The sequence below is a fragment of the Aquila chrysaetos genome, chromosome 16 (assembly GCF_900496995.4).
Source record: "Aquila chrysaetos chrysaetos chromosome 16, bAquChr1.4, whole genome shotgun sequence".
Classification (NCBI taxonomy): Eukaryota; Metazoa; Chordata; class Aves; order Accipitriformes; family Accipitridae; genus Aquila; species Aquila chrysaetos.
The window spans coordinates 17,880,188-17,894,384 of record NC_044019.1 but is presented as its reverse complement, the minus strand read 5'-3'; the positions used below and the strand labels follow the sequence as shown (position 1 = coordinate 17,894,384).

The 14,197-nt window shown below is 34.7% G+C and overlaps 1 protein-coding gene across 6 annotated transcripts in view; it reads left to right on the top strand.

Annotated features, from left to right (window-relative positions):
- SBF2 (SET binding factor 2) overlaps window positions 1-14,197 on the top strand; it is a 286,112-nt gene that overhangs the window by 226,334 nt on the left and 45,581 nt on the right. For all 6 annotated transcript variants that reach the window (XM_030039020.2, XM_030039019.2, XM_030039025.2 and 3 more), the window contains exons 20-27: window positions 332-504; window positions 766-839; window positions 1,231-1,426; window positions 2,628-2,755; window positions 5,048-5,223; window positions 6,166-6,314; window positions 10,248-10,446; window positions 12,506-12,702. In XM_030039020.2, coding sequence (XP_029894880.1) covers window positions 332-504; window positions 766-839; window positions 1,231-1,426; window positions 2,628-2,755; window positions 5,048-5,223; window positions 6,166-6,314; window positions 10,248-10,446; window positions 12,506-12,702 — 1,292 coding nt within the window. The remainder of the gene's footprint in view (window positions 1-331; window positions 505-765; window positions 840-1,230; window positions 1,427-2,627; window positions 2,756-5,047; window positions 5,224-6,165; window positions 6,315-10,247; window positions 10,447-12,505; window positions 12,703-14,197) is intronic.

Genomic DNA, 14,197 nt, shown 5'->3' with positions numbered 1-14,197 from the left:
TTGTTTACCATGGGTTGCAAATAATGTACTTGACTCTATGAAGAGAAGACATAGAGCGAGCTTACTTCCAAGGAGCTTTTTTTCTCTTGTGGGCCTGTCTGCACTGGACTCGTGGAGGGAAAGTTCTCCTACATCATCATCCGTGCAGTTCTGACAGTGTTAATGACAGTGAAAATACAATGTAGTTGTGGTACCACCATATGCTTTTAGCAAGGTTTATGTATCATAACTAGAAAAAAACCCCACAGCTTGTCTGTGTCTAGCCAGGTATCATATGTGCATCACCAGCTGAATTTTTCACACTTGAAATTTCTTTTATTTATGTCTATAGTATTGCAGGCAGTGTTGCAGAGAGTTATGACACTGAAAGTGGATTTGAGGATTCTGAGAACAATGATGTTGCAAACGCAGTTGTACGCTTCATCACCAGATTTATTGACAAGGTTTGCACAGAGAGTGGAGTTACACAGGATCACATCAAGGGCCTTCATTGCATGATACCAGGTGAGAATTGTGGCAAAAAAAGTGGTTTGTACTCTTTCTTTTTTCTTTTTTTTCTAGTGAGAGAAGTGCGCTTTTTAGTTGCAGTTACTTTCAGTGAAGTTAGAAGGTTAGATTTCTTTTCTAGACTATAATTGCTGTTGAATTTCAAATAATTATTCCCTTGATGTTTAAATTTGAGAATTTCAGAATATCAGAGTTTCAATTAAATTGCAACTTTCTCTTTCATCTTATGTGAGACTTTATGGTGTTACTGCTTTCCAGGCATTGTAGCAATGCACATAGAGACCCTGGAGGCTGTCCATCGTGAGAGTAGGCGGCTTCCACCAATACAGAAGGCAAGTATTATGAAACATGTTTGTATTCTTTACAAGTATTAGAATCATGCAATGTAGTCATCTTTTCTTCCCCCCGTATAGTGTTAGGAGGAAACATCAAAACATTGAAAGAAAATTTCCACCAGTGATAAATAAAGTGCTTGGCTTTGGTCTCATGAAATATGAACTTATGAAACTAGTAGAGCCAAACTTCTGATCATAAACAAGCTGTTGCATGCCCACTGTTTTTTGAGACCCATTTCTCTTAGTTGAGTCCAAACTCCATCTCCCTTCTTTGGACTCAGTCTTATAACAGTTTTGTTTTGAAGCTTTTTAAGCCAAATATTATAACTGGACTGAGGTATAACAGTGGTATCGCCATTACACTTAAACTTTCGTTTATTTGCATCAGCCCAAAATTCTACGACCAACTTTACTGCCAGGAGAAGAATTTGTTTGTGAAGGTCTCCGTGTGCTACTGGATCCTGATGGCAGAGAGGAAGCTACAGGAGGACTGCTTGGAGGTCCTCACATCCTCCCTGCTGAAGGAGCTTTGTTCCTTACCACTTACAGAATTATATTTAAAGGCACTCCTCATGATCAATTGGGTAAGACAAATTAAACAGTGGTACTTGTGGTCCTTAAGATAGATAGGACTTTGAGCTGGCCTGTTCACCTATTCAAGCATCAACATCAAAATGTATATACCTCACAGTATAATTTTTCATGTTTATCAGATAAGAATAAGATCTTAATACAGGTTTATGTTACTAGATATGACAATGATTGATTTTGATTTTGCATTTAACTTAACTAGAACTTATTTCTTCAGATGAGGCATTAGATGCCAGATGTTTGTTTATTCCTGCATATTGGTAGATAATTAGAGTGCCATCTTCAGTAATTTGTGTAAAATAAAATCATTGTGAACTTGTCTTAGAGGAAACTTCAGTAGACTGTCACATGGTATTATGGGCTTTTACAGACTACCTAAAGTTGGAGACAGAAAATAAGGACATTCCTGACCATACTTTAGTAATTTCCATAGACTTCCGAATGGGCAAAATGCTTAGTGTCTTTGTTATCTCAGTTCCATCTGTAAAATTGGTCTAATCTGCTTTATAGAGCAATGTTTGTAAGCTTCTTCGCCACTAAGAGTGAACATACATGGTGTGTGAGATCTGCAGCTTCCACAACCCCTAGCTTTTCATTCAGCAGTTTTTTTCAGCCACTGGAAGTGTGTTAAATGAAAAATATTTATGAGTTAGTATTCGCCCTGAAATGATTAATAATAAATTCTGTATTCTTTTTAATATGTAATGGAAATAGCTCTTCTGAATGATAACTTTCATATTTTGACATCTGCCATTTCTAAGCAGATTGTCGTTCAGAAGTATAAATTTATTGTTGAAAGTTCATGGTCATATGTAAAGATAGCAGTCTATATTGTTCATTGTTTATAAGTTGTATAATGCAATATGAAATTTGAATAAGCTTGAAACTCTTTCTTCACCCCCTACCAACGTAGGTTTTGGGGGTTCTGCATTTCCATCATGCAGAAAGTCTCAGAAGGAAAGAGAATATTTTTCTAATCATCCCAGCTTAAATTAAGCAAAAATTCAGATTACAAATACTACTTTAGGAATTTACCAACTTTTCAGGTATTTTTGCCTGAAATTAATTCTGCACTGTTATTTTTGTGTTGCTTTGTACTTACTCGTTCCTATCTATTCAAAGTACAATGTGACCAAACCAGATCTGGTTCTGTGATCTAACAAGTATCTGTAAATACAATTTTATGGTCCTCAGTTGGAGAGCAGACGGTGATCCGGAGCTTTCCTATTGCATCTGTTACAAAGGAGAAGAAGATCACTATACAGAACCAGCTGCAGCAGAGTATGCAGGAAGGACTGCAGATCACTTCAGCTACCTTTCAGGTAAAAGGAAGTTTTGTAAAAATTTATGTGACGACACAGTTAGCTCAAAATACTTATGAGCAGCACTTTGTCCTGGTATTTGTGAAGAGTTCAGTTTTCTGCCCTGTAAAGTCAGTAGAGAATGCAGTCCTCTCATAGAAACCCTGGCATTTCTTGGCCCAGTTGATATTTACAGAGGATTACCATTTTCATATTTGATTTCTTTCACTCCTTTCCTCACGTTTCTATTTTGGATCCAGTAAAGGGCTATTTTGGGTCCAAAATCTCTTAATGTGAGTAAGCAAAGGCCTAGGCAGGCCAGTGGAAACATGCTTTCTCTCTCCTCCAGCTACATGGAATGAATACGGAAAAGCTATAAATAATGCTTTTTTCTCCAGACTTGTCACTTTACTAGCTTTCTGTAAACATCCATGGCAGGAAGTCATGGTATGTCCCACATGGAAGCTGCACTTCCAGGAATCTTTAGGGTAGTCGCCATTGGCCAGAACCAGTGAGCCTCCGTAGGACTTGCACAGATCCTGGTAGTTTCCTGTCTGTAGGATCCCCTCTCTGTGTTCAGCAGAAGCAAGTACTGCAGGGCGATTGACAGTGATGGACTTTTAAGAATTAGGAATCATGAAGTCTCTGAAGTCTTCCCTAAATGTTTCTTCTTGGTGGTGATCTTAACTGTGGTCAAACCCTAAGAGATGGAAAGTTGAAGACAAAGAATTTTATATCATGGACTGAAAGCAGACTACGGTACTTAAGATATGAAATATTTTGTTGGGTTGGCTGACTGCAGAAGTATATTTCCATTGAGAACAATACATTTGAAAACATAGTAAAACAGATCATCAGCATTTTACTAGTTCCTTACAATAGTGGACATTATTTAGCTAATCATCCTTCAAAATCCTATTCAAAAGCATAAGATTAGGAGTACAAGTGAGTAAAATAACTGTAAGAAAGTTGTTCTTGTGGACTTTTGAGAGAACTTCATGAGGACTTTTATTTTCCAGAAATCTTTTTACCAGAATAGTTAGCATGCTTCAACGATGTGCTAAATATAGACACAGCTCAGTGTTTTTAGTGCTGGATTCTGGTCAAACATCATCTTTGCTTTTGTTTAGCATAGTTTTGTATTAGGTTATGAGAAGAAAAACAATCAGCAAACAGTTTACTTTCTGTTCCCTTTGTAACAGCTAGAGTTCAATACAGTATGGAATAGCCCCTCCTCTTTGTTTATTAATTATGACTTTCAGAAGATTTTGGCTGTAGTTATGCTATTTAATGTCTTTAAAACTTCAGATCAGTGTAACCCCTAAAGATTCAAGAGCTCCTTTCAAGGAGGTCCTAGAACAACAGAGTTATTAGTCATTTGGAAAGTATTTACAAAACAAGTGAAATTAAAAAAGCAGTGATGAAATCCACCTTCTAGATGGCAAAGACAAGACATTCAAAAGGTGTATAGGTATGCACTCAGAAATAAAGCTCTAGGATATTTCCTTCTTTGCTTTTTTTTACATTCTTAAAGGTTTTTTAGGCCCTTTTATGGATTCCCTATTTTCTCTCTCTATTTTTTTTTCTTTCTTTTTTGGTCGTCGTCCCCCCCCCCCCCCGCCCCGAATTGCTGACTGTCATCCTTTTGGCTGAGGATGATGGGATGGGATTTTTTTTTTTTTTTTTTTTTTCCAAAACCTTTCAAAAAGCATTTTTAGTGGGGTGAATGGATCAGTGTGGAATAGCACAAGGTTAGTTCCTTTTTAGGGATCAGATTTCACTATTACAATTTTATTATTAGCAGTTTTCTATACTTTGCAAGGTGGGGCAAAAACTGGAATGACTAAGTAATGGAAGTATAATGGTTGTGACGTATGAATGCTGAAATTGTTGGTTTGATGAGAGTCTTTGAAGTGCTTTACCAACCTTAGTTCCCAGTATATGGGCAGAGCTGGCAGAATATTTCCAAGCTAAGCTGTCTACAACAGTTCAAATACTAGTCACATGGGACATCTCAGTGCCAGCACTACTACTTGGATTTACCAAAATATTTTGTGTTTGATATTATGAGAACTCCAGATGCCTCTTAGTGAAAATACCTTAGTATTAGGACATAAATGTAAAAATTAAATAAAAAATCAATAAGCTGTATAATATCCCTCAAAATCAATAAGATATACGTACTTATATTTTCTGATGGGCATAGTACTGCACAAGTATGGGAATTTTGCTAATATATTTTAGGATCTTCTAATTTCTTTAATTCTATAATGTTTTTTTCAGTTTCTAACATGTCATGTCTTTAATACGCAGTTAATTAAAGTAGCATTTGATGAAGAAGTAAGTCCTGAAGTGGTGGAAATATTTAAGAAGCAGTTAATGAAGTTCCGTTATCCTCAATCTATCTTCAGCACTTTTGCATTTGCAGCTGGACAAACAGCACCACAGATAATTTTACCAAAACAAAAAGAAAAGAACACTTCATTCCGGTATAGTCATTTTTCTTCTTTTATTACTGATGTTTGTGTTTAGTATTAGTCAAATACATTGAATAATCTGACAGCTTTGTAGAAATGCAGTCATTCAATGTCATTCAAGCAGTTTTCAGGGAAGTCAAAATAACTGATTGCTATTCTGCATCTTTTTATATTTACTGAATAAAAGTAGATTAGTATGATAAAAATGTCGATTTGGAATAGCAATATATTATTTATCCAAATTTCTGGCTGCAGTAAATTTGAACAAGCTTCTCCTTTACATTTTGAAACACACACAATCTAAGTAGTATCTTCAGCAATGCAAACTATGCCAACATAAAAACCAGATTTCTTGTGTATTACTTTATAGATTAATAACCTAATGTGGGTTAGAATTAATTTTACCCTTAGTACAGTCTATACAGTTGTCCTAGTGGTTTTTAATCTAGAGTTTGAGCTTTGGGTCCTCTTTTGAATTTTCTGTTATACGTTAATTTTTACTAGACTAGCTGGATCATTAGTCTGTTCCAGAGTGGTAGTCCTGTGATTCTCTGTTGGTTATTCATTGTTGACACAGGAAAGTAGAATCCCAAGCTAGTCATGGAATCCTAAAACTTTAAGGTAATTTCTATCTTTCCTGCCTTTACTTTGTCAACTTCATAGATATATCACATTGCTAGCAAAATACAAATACCTACAGAAAGATGATGGCTGCTTATTCATTACCATTAGACAGAATAGACACACATTTGTCTCAGTATAATAAAATTGGTGTTTAAAAATTAATATAGGAACTCATTTTTCTGGAGGTTATAATTTTTTGTCATTATATTAAATAAAAAATTATGAAATACATTTTATTTGGGTAAGTGGGTTCATCATAAAAATCTGTACATGCTATTGGGGAGAATCATATGCATCTTTCTAAATATTTTTATTGCTATGAATTTATAGTACTTTCTCAAAAAGCATTGTAAAAGGAGCAAAACGTGCTGGGAAGATGACAATTGGACGCCAATATTTATTAAAGAAGAAGACAACAGGCACAATAGTGGAAGAAAGAGGGAATCGCCCAGGCTGGAATGAAGATGATGATATCTCTGGTAATAGTAAAACATTTTTTTCCATGTTGGTTGACAAGTCTATCCTATTATGGTTCCATTCCAGTATATTGAATAAGAAAAGTCTTCAGGAAGAAATCAAAGTCTTCCTAGACAGGAAAGAGAAAGGTTTCAAATATGTACATTTAGTAAGTGTTTTCTTTTGAGGTCACGAGGCAAAAGAGGAAGTTGACTTCATTCAGTGGTAAAGCAAAATACTAGCTTATTATTTTTTAATTATCAAACTATTTGCATATAGTATGTTATCATTTTTTACATCATAATAGCGTAGATGGAACAGCACAGAAGCATGCTGTACCTTCCATTTATCTTTAGATGTCATGACATCTGCAATTAGTCTATGATGAGAAAGTAGTAATTGGTGAGATTCAAGAAAGAGCAAATACTATGGGAGGCTTTTGCAGATGTGGAAGTGACAAATGATTTCTGAAAGCAGCAGAAGTCATTACTACTGAAAATATCATTTTTCCAAATTTTGGTTGAAAAGATTTGGGGACAGAAGGTAGAAAGTGATTTGGGCACTTTGTATAGTTCATGTCATGGTGTGGAGTTTGACTTTCTTCCAAATACTTCTTTTCCTACCATGTGCTGCTGTCAGTATATCCTTATCTGGACCAGTGCTAATTTATAATAAACCACTAGAGGGAACCAGATTCTCCTGTACATAAACAGGTATTGTTTTGTCATACCATTCTTTCTTTTTTTTTTTTTAAAAAAATAAGCATTTCAGATAACGAAGTGTTTATCAAACACTAATAATTTCTTCAAAACATCAAACAAGCCAAATTTTCCTTCTGAATATTTTCTCAGTGAGCAAGGCAACTTACATGTCTTATGAGCAGATATATAGAAGTTGTCTGAAGCAAGACTGTGTTACTGCACTGTCTCTGTTCTCTCTGAAATGGAAGAAAGCCATTCCAGGAAAGCTGAAAAATATTGATTCTCTTCTTTCGTTCCAGATAAAAGTGGTGGAAAAAAAGGCAAAAAGAAAGGATTACAAAATGCAGAGTGTCTTTAAGTGCTGAAAAATTACATTCTTAATTGAATTTCCAGCATCTTCCTTAAGTGCTGAGTTAGTATGCATTCTGATGTTGCAAATTCTTTGGGTCAGAAGCAATTCTGCAGGCTGTACCTGTGTGATTTTGGGGTGATTTTGTGTCCTTCACCCAGAGACACCAAGCACAATCATTCCTGTGTATTCGTACTTCTCTTGATGATGAAGAAATTTTAAGAGTTTTTGCATTGCTGATGTACAGAACAACTACGTTCTTCCATGAACACCGGTGTTACAAAAACATCAGTGATAGTCACTTTTTTCCTCCCCTAACAAAAATATGAAAATATAAATTGTGAGGCTTCCTACCTGCTGCTTTCCAGATGTTCTGACTAGGAACATGTAAGGTGATCAGAGTCTGACAGTTTGCTTTTCTCTCCATTCTGCATTGGCACCTTGGGTATAGTTAGCTGGCAACAGTAGTAACTCTTTGCTTCAGACAGAGTACAAATAGCTATAGGAAATTTGCTATTTAATCACTGCAATTTCTTTTGTATTGACTGCTGCGAATGACTTCTTGTTTGCAAGTCTCAAAAACTGAAGTATAGGAAACTATGCAGCTATACCAACAATGAAGCAAACGGGAACCATCTGCAGCAGGTGATGCATTGTCTTAAAAAAGAAATTTTAAAGATAGGGTTGGAAGGAACTTGAAGAGATCATCTACTCCATCTCTCTGCCCCAAGGCAAGATCAACATCTTTAATCTGTTCCTCATAGATGTTTACCTAACTTTGCCTTAGAAGCTTTCAAAGATGAAGGTTCCACAACTCTAGGCAATTTATACTAATGCTTTAACCATCCTTAATGCTGGAGAAAAACAAGCAACTTTCTGACATTCAGGCCTAAACATTTCCTTGCCACAATTTAAAGCCTTCACTTCTTATTCTGCCACCATATACATATAGAAGAGATGATTCCCTTTATTCTGATTGCAGTGCTTTATGTATTTATGGACTAGTGTAGTATTTCCCTTCTCTGTTCTTTTCTGGATATTAAATATCTGCAGTTCTTTCAGTTCTTTGCTTATTAGTCTTGATAGACTTCTGATCATCTTCATTGCTCTTTTCTCAGTCCTCTTTAGCTGGTCCACATATAACTTGCAATGTGGTTTCCAAAACTGGGCACAGTACTCTAGTTATTAGCTGTTGCTAATGAACACCTAATTTCCCTCCAATTCCTCCCCATCTTCTTATTTTCAGCGTTTAGAATCTCATCACTGCTAAACTCTGTTTTCTATACGTGATCATACTGGTGTATTCCATAAAACAGGAGACCGTAAAACCCACTTTTACAAACAGTCGTATCTCAGGAACAGTAAAATAGAGGGATTATTCCTTTTGTTTTCAAAATCACATTAAAAAAAAATCCATTTTAAACTTGAGACAGCAAAACATCTTCATCTCCCTCTTCAGGTTAAAGACACTGATATAAGCTCTTATAATGTCTAGCTTTTTATGCACAGGAAAATGTTTTGCAAATTCTGATCACCAACATACCTGCTTTCATGAGAGAAAAATGCATTTATAAAAATATATTTCAAAAAATGCACCCTCATCTTACCTGAGTCAGTTACAGCTTTCCATTCAAAACTGTTAAATACCAAGTTTCTGCATGCCCTCAAACAAAATTATTTCTAAAACTAATTTAATTTGTTTCTCGATAGTGCTCTTTATACTTGTAAATGTTTTGTAACTTCCTCCTTACCATGACAAATATGAAAACACAGAAAGAAGAGGAGATATCCACAGCGTTAAACTCTGTATTAGTTAGATCAAATAGAGAATTGTTGGTTTTGTTTGCTGAGCCACAGGGGCAATAAAATTATTCATTTAGCTTTTGTGCTAAGATTAAAAAAAAAAAAAAAAAAAGTTTATGGGTTGTATTCCTCTAAATTCTGAATGTTGTCTACTACCAATAAAATTTTAATTGTATCATAATTTTTATTTTTAAAATTATTTTAATTTCTGGTTTTATAAAGTCCTATTTTACATTTAAATCCTTATATACTTTTCAGTGCCTCTTTCATGAAGATATACTTCCCCTCATATGCACATATTTCAATGCTTGAGGTGGTAGCAAGTAACTGATACATGCTGTGAACAGTAAACCTGCTTTCAGAAGTATTTGGAAATAGTTGGAAGTGTCAATAACAGGCAGGTGGCAGGTTTTGTACAAAGACCTTGCTTGACTTGAATTTCAGTGTAATTTGAACTTGTGATATGGTTTTTATCTCTCATGGTTAAAGGTTTTTTCTGCTTTGGAAAGTGCAGCTGATGTCCACGGCTGAAGAAAGATGTTTGATATTCAAACTGAGGCATTAAGAAACCAACAGTCATCTGTTGTGAAATTATGACACAGAAACATTTTTTTTTTATTTGAACCAAGCCTTAAAAAGATTGTTACATCTTTTGAAGGTAGTTTAAAAGAATTGTGAGGTCCATTTTATCTTGGATGTTTAATGAATTTATGCACACATTTTTCATTATTCTGTCTTATGTACATCTTTGTATAGCAGTTGTGAGTTTAACAGGTTTTCATAAATTGTTGAAAGAAAGTTTATCTGCCTTCAATTCAGTTCAAATGAACATGAGATCACTTTTTCCAGGATTTTATCAAGAAAGTTGTTGGCCATGCCAGTCTCAAGTGCAGTAGGTAAATGTGCTATATATTCAGGTTTTCTGACCGAAATATTATTTTATTGCTTATGATTTCCATAAACTGTGGTTTGTATGTATTAGTTCTTGTCATTTGTCACTGACAGTAAGACAAAGTAATATTTTGTTCAGAAGAAAATATCATGGTTTTCTGTGTAACTGCTGGCCTCCCCAATAGCAAACTCTTAAAGATTTTTAACTTTAGTTTCAGATGACAGCGAGCTGCACACAGGTGGTACCCTAAAAGCATCAGAAAAATCAACAATGGAGCAATTAGTAGAAAGAGCCTGTTTCAGAGACTATCAACGTTTGGGACTAGGAACCATCAGTAGTAACTCTTCTCGCTCAAAAACAGAATACTTAAGAATAACTGCACTGAACAGGATGTATTCACTTTGCAGGAGGTGAGTTTACCGATTCAGTTAAGTAGTTGAAAATAAAGGTGACATAGCACACATACCACATGATGTATCCAGTTAAGCAACTTACTCTGAGAAAATTTTTGTCTGTAGTAGCAATGTTCAACCAGTGACCTTGAAGCTATTTGTATTCCACTCAGAGATCCGTCTTCTGGTGGCTGCATATGTATTCATCAGATTCGGAAAGACTGCCAGCAACGGTAGCCAGAAGTGAGCTTTCAGAACTGCCCCAGAAGCTCTGTCAGATTAATACAAGTCTTCCTTCCCAGGTTGTTTCTATAGCTCATGGAAAGAGGGTGCCCTTGGGGCTTTTGGAGAACACTAACCTAGATACTCTGAATTGCCTTTTGAAGGAGTTTCTCCGTCTTGGCTTTCTACACTCATGCCTAAATCATTAGGCTATTTTTCAGCTTTCTGACTTAGCCAATAAAGTTAGCTGGTAGAACGCACTCTCGGTATGATTTCTGTAACTTGCTGTGTTGGTACTGGAAATTATTTATGTAATATATTTGCATATAAAATCTGTTCTGTTGCTAAATGAAAAAGCAAGCCTCAGAAGCAATTATACATAACTATCATCTTCAAATAAAAAATACATTTTAAAATTGAATTAATGAAGGTATCTATACTACTTGAAAAGTTTGTTGTGTGCTGAAAGTCACGTGCTGTGTTTTAACACATGAAAGTTACTAACTCCTTTTTTGTTGTGAAAGCTGATGTAGTTTACTACCACTACCCACAAAAATTCTTTTTAATACTAAAGCATATCTGCCTGAGTCATATCAGAAGAACATTTGCATTCTCTAAAGCCAGTTTTGGCTAGTCATTGCTTTAATTATGGATAATGAAATCACCAGTTCCTCATGGAAGAAGGGCACACAAGAAAAATATTAGATCCTTTCTTGTTTTCTGACTTATCTAGAGTAACAGACTAATAACTGGGTTTGTTCAATCACCATTGAGTACAATGTAGATGGAGGCATTAAATCTGTACATTTTCATTATGCTTTGAACGTTATGCCGACAAGTCTTTCCTCCCCTAAAACCACCAGGTTTTAATATTTTATAGGATTTTTTTGAAAAGATAATTAATATCCAAGTTGATTACAAATCTCAGAATATAAATACTTATCTAGTGCCATATTAGTTTGGTTACTGTGTTTTAAGAAGTAGACCGTAAATATCATGTACCTTGATTTTGTATGAGGGAAGTTAATAAATGTCAAAGAACTGAATTTACAGGAACAGTGTATATTGTAGAGGAACAAAGTTGTTTAGTAAGCCTAACTTTTCCCTGCTCCTTGTCTTACTTTCTTCTTAACATATTAAATTGGCATTTAACTGAGTATTTTTTGGAGGAGATAGAAAATAATCTTTCATATTGCTTGAATCCTTCTTTCACTAACATGAACACAACTACCGTCTTGCTGGGTTTTCTATTTTTAAAGGTATTGTGTCAGTAAAGTTCCTAATCTTTCAACGTATTGTAGTGTTTTTAAAAGTACACAAAAATGCAGTTTCCAATACACTGTTCCAAGGAATTTGACTGTAAAATTTAACTGTATTTTGACATAAACCAAAACCTATTGTTTTAGTTGTGATACTTTAGGCAATCGAACATTCTTTCCTTTCAGTTCTCATATTTCATATACAAGCATCAAAACAAAATTACCACATCATTTGCATGCCTCAAAATTCTCTTTTCTGTCATGCTCAAAAATATGGCTTCATTATAGTGACAGATAAGAGTTATACTAAGAAGAAAAATACTATCAAATAAAATATAGCCTTAAATGGAAAGAGACTAGTACTGATAGCCTTACAAATTTTTTGTAATTAAAGTTGTTTTTAAAATGCAGTTTTCTTTACCAGTCAATGTATTTGCTAGGATTGGACTAAAACTAAATAAAAAATAATTCTAACAGTTGAGGTATTTCCATTAAGATGTATATTTTGCTTGTAATTTTAGGAATTTTTTTTCATTGTTTAAAACTTTGAAAGCAATTTTAATATTTCAATTTTTTTCACCCTTTTGTTACTACAGTTATCCTGGGCTTCTGGTAGTACCTCAGTCTATTCAAGACAGCAGTCTGCAGAGAGTTGCTCGCTGTTACCGTCACAATCGCCTACCAGTTGTCTGTTGGAAGAACACTAAAACCAGTACTCTTCTACTTAGATCTGGGGGCTTTCATGGAAAAGGTGTTGTTGGCCTCTTCAAATCCCAAAACACACATACTACAGGTGAGTTGATGCAGCTGGGCTTTCTGTATAAGTATTTTTATGTAGAAATACTTATTTTTCTAAAGGAAATCAGTGATACAATTGAATCAAAAGTCTCAGGATGTGAATGGTCATCTGATATTACATTAGTTCAGTTTAATTACTGTATATCAAGAAGCAGATCCTGAATGGTTTGAAAGTGGTTCAAAAAATGTCAAAGAATAATTTGAACAGAGATTATATATGTACCAAAAGTCTTCGGTAAAAGCTGGTATCTGCCAAAGGCAATGCAAACTTCCCATTTCCCTTAAATTATCTTTTTCCTTTGCACTGGTTTATGTAATAACTGTATGTTGTCCCTTTTAATAGAGGATTGTATAAAATATTAGAGAGACCATCATCCATTGGATTTTCTCATGTTTTTCATTGTAATACTAGTTTAACTTTTATCTTTCTTTTATAAAGCATAGACCTGAACAATTCTAGTTGCAGTCTTTGCATTAAGTAAATCTCTTCCTTTGTGTAATCAAGATTGGACCAGCACAAGATTTATCAGAATAAATTTATATAGGAATTAATTTTTCAGAAGGATATAACATTAGGGCTACGTTAATTTTGGAAAGAATATTAGTTGACTTTCATCATTCACAGGCAGTGTTTAGGATACTCATTGTGACTGCCTGGATTTCCATCGCTTATGCTGACAGTTTCTTCAGAGTTAATTTCGTGCCAAGAGTGAATTTGGCATATTGCTGAAGAAAAAGTCAGTATTCTTTTTAACCAAACTGATAGTTGTTTAGAAATTATCCTAGAATTAGGCCATATTTTTTCTTTTTTGAGAAAAAGAAAATGTGAGGTAGAATTGGAATACCAAGAACTCATTAAGGTAGCAAAGAAATTCCTCAGTCCTGTTTATGTTTGCATTTCACCCCAATAATGACTAAAATGCAATTAAAAGGTTTGACTGTTGAATAGTTTGTTCTGTAGAATTTTTCAAAACCTGTAACAAGCACACTGTACAAATATGTGGAAGTCGCATAAAAGTAGTTTGAAGATCACATGATTTAAATATTTTCTGCATAGTCCTCCTGAATTTTTCCTTCACAGAGTATCTTTATGAAAACCACAATTTTCTTTCCTGTAAAGAACAGTTTATATCAGACATAATGTTTAGCTATATGAGGGCTTGTGTATATCAAATTCACCTTTAAAATCTCAAAATTTCAGAGACATTATAGAAACATTTTTTACATCAGACAGTGTCTGGACCAGCTATTAACACTAATCTGTGAATCACTAATTATCTGCTGAATATTCATTGATTCAGTGTGTCTCTTCAGTGTTTTGTGGGGGCGTTTTTTAGTTGGAGTGAGGAGCTAGTTAATGAAATTAGTTTTATATAATGCGTTTTTGTTGAAAACCTTCATAAAATGAATCACTAAAGTACTACCAATAGTTAACACAGCAGCTGCAAAGCTATAAGCAGCACCAGTTGTTCCACAGGTTTATGGTGTGA